At 35.9% G+C, this 6,317-nt stretch overlaps 1 protein-coding gene across 1 annotated transcript; it reads right to left on the bottom strand.

Annotated features, from left to right (window-relative positions):
• Positions 1-4,038: 4,038 nt before the first annotated feature.
• On the bottom strand, positions 4,039-4,986 carry LOC105987019 (olfactory receptor 12-like). Its single transcript, XM_013018176.1, has one exon. It carries the CDS (start codon positions 4,984-4,986, stop codon positions 4,039-4,041), a length of 948 nt encoding a protein of 315 aa, XP_012873630.1.
• Between the last annotated feature and the right edge of the window lie 1,331 nt (positions 4,987-6,317).

Raw genomic sequence — 6,317 nt, 5'->3', positions numbered from 1 at the left:
CTCTAGGCCTGGGCGCTGTCCCTCAGCTCTTCAGCTCAAGGCTAGCATTCTACTACTTGAGCCACAGCGCCACTTATGTGGTGCTGAGGAATCGAACCCAGGGTCTCGAGCATGCAAGGCAAGCCCTCTACCACTGAGCCACCTTCCCAGCCCCTGGTATGTGTTAATCTTAAAGGTTGAGAGAACACTGGCAAATGAATACAAATGACATACTTTACAAAGAAAAGTTGATGTAAACAATAGATAATAATGATGATATCAATTCTCTATTTTAAAGGCATGGTATTTGTGTTGGGAAGGGGAAACCTGATTTTAAAAAGTTACAGGTATAACATTTCATAAAAAAGAAAAATCAACATTTAATGTGGCATATGATGGGTGAAACACTACTTCATATTTAAATATAACAGATGTCCCTCTTCCTTTGATTTTTCTGAATAGTGTTTGATGGTTGAGGTAAATATTTTAATCCTGCCTTCTGTGGTTATAGATGTATGTAGGCAAATTATTATAAAAATGGCTCTATAAATCACAAGTTTTCATGAGGAGAGGATATGATTTTGTATTAAAACTTTGATCTTGTTTAGGCTATTATCTTCAAGGATGCAGGCAGTAAGATAATATATTTCAGAATAATATCATGCCAAGCAGAACATGAAATAGCACACAGGAACTGTGAACTAGAATATGAAGACTGGACAATGAGCAGAGAATAGGAGGCCCCTATCAGTAATTATAGCTGCTTTGGAGGCTAAGATGACAGGGTTGCTGTTTAAAGCCAGACCAGGCAACAAGCTGGGCTGGAGACAAAACTCAAGTGGTAGAGTTTTAGCCAAGCAAGTGTGAGAGACCTTGAGTTCACATCCAAGAAAAGGGGCGATGGGAAATAGGTCATCACATTTATTTATTTATTTACTTATTATTTATACTTCAGAATAGTATCCTTGTTGGAAAAGAAATGTTTTTCATGATTTTCCATGATCATTGAAGTTAGAAAATTCAATACTTCCCTCTTCACTGATATTGTGAAGTTAAGCACATGACTTTTTCCCTCTAAACTGTAGTAAACATACTAGCAAAACATATTGATTGGGGAGAATGCAAATTAATATAGTAATCAAGGAAAATTATATCATGTTTCTTTAAACAGTTAAAATGCACTATTTGTTCCAGATAAAACCAAAAGAAATGAAATGCATATGACAAAAAGATACCTGTCTTCTATATATTTTTAAAATTTATACTAGCATGTATTAATCCTGCAGATTGTGAGCTTTCATTGTGATATTTTTGTAAATGCAAATAGTAAAATTTCATTATAATTATCTACTCTAACATTATTAATATCTGTTTCCTTTCTCATTTTCTTATATAGTTTACTTGGTCTGCTTCCCTTCTCTTCTACCTCCCACTGTTATGACCCCACTAACCCACATTCTTTTTTTTTTTTTTTTTTGGTTGGTCTTGGGGCTTGAACTCTGGGCCTGGGCACTATTCCTCGGTCCTTCACCTCAAGGCAAGTGCTTGAGCCACAGCACCACTTCCGCTTTTCAAGTGGTTTATTGGAGATAAGAGTCTCTCTGACTTTTCTGCCTGGGCTGGCTTTGAACCGAAATCCTCAGATCTCAGCCTCCTGAGTAGCTAGGATTACAGGCGGGAGCCACCAGCACCTGACTAACCCCCATTCTTGTTCAACCATACCTGCGTCTCTTACATTAAGGAATCACATCTTTAAAAAATAATCATGTGGCATTTCTATGTCTGAGTCTGTATTATTTTGCATTACAGGAGTTTCTCTAGTTCCATCCATTGCCCCATGAATAATATAGTATCATTGTTCTTTAAACCTGAAAATAATACTTCATTGTGTAGGTATGTATCATTTATTATTTCCACTGACCACTGATCTGTTGATTGGTACCTATACTAATTACATAACTTGGCTTTTGTAAATAGTGCTACAGTAAACAAAAATGTTTATTGTAATATTCACTTATAAAAACATATATGTGTTTTTATACAAACACAAGGAAAATAAGGTAAATGTCCTGTACCCTATCTTAATGTTTGAAGAAATTGGTGGACTGAAAATAAACTTTAATTTGAGCTTTAACCATAAAGAAAAATAAACCTTTGATGTTAATAAAATTTAAGTGAAGTCACAAAAACAATAACATACTTACTTTCAAATTTGTCATGTTTCAGAGCTTACTCTATGTTATCACATCAATTCAAAAAACAAACATTTCAAGGTTGTGCAGTTATGTTTTCTTTTTTTTATTATTAGTAAGGTTTTTTATTGTGAAAATACCATACAGAGGGGTTACAATTACATAAGCAAGATAATACATACATTTCTTATCAAGCATTGTTGCCTCCTCCTTTGTTTCCCCTCCCATACATTCCCTCCCATCTCCCAGCCCCCACCCCCACAAAGTAGTAAAGTTCCTTTTTCGACAAAACGTCTTGTACATCTCATTGTATCCCTGCTTAAACAATTTGTTTTTTCCCTTCCCCTCCACAAATTATAACAACATCAAATACAGTGAAAACAGGGGTTATAACATGGGGGAGGGACATACAAAGCAACAAAGAAATCATCTTATAAAAGTGTTAGAAGCAATAGCAAGAAAGAAAAACCATTTGAGTCCTTATCTTGGGGTTCATTTCGCCTAACATCAACTTATCTGATCGTTTCTGCTTGTCTCAGATATATACTAGTTATTGCAAATAAGGGAAACCATGGGACCATGTTTCTTTGGGCCTGGCTTACTTCATTAAACAGAATTTTTTCCAAGACTTTCCATTTCCTAACAAATGGGACAATGTCATTCAGGTACTAGAATATGGATAATAGAAATAACTGAATATTGAAAATAATACCAAAAATTTGGAAGAATGCTGGAGTTAGTTTCTACCAAGTTAATTCAGCTGTTGGCATCCAATTTCCTCACTTAAAAATAGCAATAAAAACTGCTACGGTAAATATTTTGTGGTCATTATGTATGCCTCATTTTTTACCATACAATGTAACATTTGAGGATCATGCAGATCCTGTAGAATGTTACTGTCAAAAATTTTTAAAATGAATTCGCCTCTTATACCATATACTTTGGGTCTGCCATGAACACACGAGCTTCCTCCAAGGACAAGAGGCTCTGGAAACGTTGGAATCCTGTGCCTTTAATTCAGAAGTGTACTAAATCACCATTGTCCTTCCATTTTTCCACACACACAGTGCATTTCAAGTGGTAAGAAGGATAAAGATTACACATGGAGAGATGCCTTTAATATAATAACAAGTAATATCTGTTAAGCAATACCTTATCAGATGGTCAACAGTGGATCCTGCCTAAAATCTTAGGTAATGAAGTGGCTGAGATCTGAGGATCACAGCTCAATTCGAAGCCATGCAGAGCAGATAGCCCATGAGACTCTTATCTCCAATTAACCACTAAAAAGCCAGAAATAGAGCTGTGGCTCTAGAAGAGCTGAAGGCTTGGCCTTTAGCAGAAAAGTTCAGGGAAAGTGCCCAGGCCAAGCCCCAGGACTGGGTCCCTCCTGCACACCCCCTATAAAAGAATGCTTTCATTGATTCCTAGTGAAACTAACAATACAAGTAATTATAGTTATTATATCAAATATATATTTATGCTGGAAGCCAATATAAGAATGTGTGAATCCATATAATTAGAATTATTTCATACAAAGAAAATTATATTTACTACAATAAAATCTTTGATAGCCTATAATTTCATAAGAACAAGAATACAACTATTACAAAATAAAAGTTGTAAACAAAATAATGGCTTTGGGGGGGCTGGGAAGGTGGCTCAGTGGTAGAGCGCTTGCCTTGCATGCCTGAGGCCCTGGGTTTGATTCCCCAGCACCACATAAGCAAAAAGAAAAAAGCCAGAAGTGGCGCTGTGGCTCAAGTGGTAGAGCACTAGCCTTGAGCTGAAGAGCTGAGATACAGTGACCAGGCCCAGAGTTCAGGCCCCATGACCGGACCCCCCCCCAAAAATGGCTTTGGAAAGGTCACTGAGAGAACTCTTTTCCACATACAATTCTTTTCACTGCACCTTTCACATCTCTGTTTCTCAGACTGTAGATCAGAGGGTTCAGCATTGATGTTATAAGTGTGTAGAACACAGCTACAAACTTGCTTTGCTCTGGAGAGGACAGGGCCCCAGGCTGGGCATATATGAAGAAGACAGTTCCATAGAAGATGCTCACCACAGCTATATGGGAGCCACAGGTGGAAAAGGTCTTTCTTCTGCCATGAGTGGAGGGAATCTTCAGGACAGTGGAGAGGATGTAGCCATAAGACACCACGATGACCATGGTGGTGGAGATGATGATGAGAGCAGAGAGAATGAACAACACCAACTCATTCACAAAGGTGTCAGCACATGAGATCTCGATCAGGGCAGAGACATCACAGAAGAAGTGGTCCAGTCTGTGTTCCCCACAGAAATGCAAGGTGAGAGCAAAACTTGTATGTATTGCAGAATTGATGCATCCACAGATATAGGATCCAGTTACCAGCTGAACACAGACTTTGTGGGACATGTTGACATGATAAAGGAGAGGAGAGCATATGGCTGAGAATCGATCAAATGCCATTACAGACAGAAGAAAGGCTTCAGTGGTGGCAAATAAAGCAAAGAAGAAAAACTGAGCCAAACACTCATTGTATGCAATTTTCTTTTCACTACTCAAGAAGTTGACTAACATTTTGGGAGCAATGACTGTGGAATAGCAGAGATCTAGACAGGACAAGTTTTTCAGGAAGAAGTACATGGGTGTTTGTAGGTTGGAGTCCATGGAAATGACAAGCACCATGCTGACATTGCCCACCACAATGGCCATGTAGATGACCAAGAACAGGAAGAATAAGAGGATCTGGAGCTTGGGAACAGTTCTAAATCCCAGCAGAATGAACTCAGTGACCTCTGAGTAATTCCTACTGGATAAATTGTCCATAGTGATGTGTAGGCAAAGCTGGTGGAATGGAAAAAATGATGTATTGGAGTGACCAGACTAGTTGGTTTAGTATTAAGGAAAACCATGAACTGAATCAATGTCGATGAAAATATTCTGAATTATTATATTAGTGTCAGTATTTTATAAAACACCACTGAATAACAAGAGTGTGTTACTATTTTAAAATTTCTTCCTAGTGAGCTTAGTGTGATGGTTGCTCCTTTTCAGTTATTCTTACCTGCAAGATGACGCCTTGAAAAGGTACTTTAAGAGAAATCAAGATTTTAGAAGTGTATATAGAATCAATAGTAATAAATTATTTTTCCAACATTTATCCATGCCATGAAGTTTCCTTGCTTAGATGAAGATATTTTAAATAGATACAGTAATGTACCTCAGAATACATAATTTATAAATATAGTACAGTAAATATAATTGACACAGTATATTATAGTATGATTAATATTACCTGTATAACATTATGTACTTCACAATGATAGAAGAAAATCAATGTATTTTATTTGTAAAGTGTAGACAATTTTTCCATTTAATGCAGAAAAATGGTATATGGCATTATAACATATTTTTATTTAAGTAGAGCCTTCAGGTCCTCAGCCAATATCCACTATTTTGTACATTTTTCTTTCATTGTTCTTTTTTCATTATTGTTATCCTCATGATTATATTAATTTTTTCTGGTATAATTAATCTACTAAAAATTCTTTTTGTTATAATTATTCTACCTGGCCTTTGTTATATATATGTAGTTTCAGATTTCTTCCTTTATGCTTTCATTTTTAAAATTCCTGGCACTTTTCCTTCTTTTCTTCCTATTTGTCCACCTTTCATATGGTGAATAAATTACATTAAAATTCATAAATATAAATTGACTCTTAATTCTTACTGCTGACATTTCTCCCCATTTTCCCTTTATTTGGACATGGAGATGCTCAAGGAGGTTTCTAAAATCTTGGCAGAGATTTTGCTTCCTTCGGAAGAAAAGTAATTACAAATACAAGGTAACATGCATGTGGCCAAAAGAAGGTACATGGTACAGCTCAAAAACAGTATCAAGGTAAAAAAATTAAAGGAAGTAATCAGTACTTACACAAATTTCAATTATATTTATTTAGCCTTATAATTGTGACTAGCATGTATTTTTAAGTAATATCTAATGGAGATATTTTTATTCTAAATTTACAATGTAGGAAAGGAAATAGAAACAAAGTAATAAAAAGCCTTAAGCAATTTCACTAGGTTACATTAATCAATTTACAATAAAATAGCAAGAAAACATCAACAATAGCCAATCAATTTTTACCTTTGTAGAA

This window comes from Dipodomys ordii, unplaced genomic scaffold (assembly GCF_000151885.1).
Source record: "Dipodomys ordii isolate 6190 unplaced genomic scaffold, Dord_2.0 Scaffold3, whole genome shotgun sequence".
NCBI lineage: Eukaryota > Metazoa > Chordata > Mammalia > Rodentia > Heteromyidae > Dipodomys > Dipodomys ordii.
Note: the sequence above shows the minus strand (reverse complement) of the source record. Positions and strands in the feature narration are given on the sequence as shown.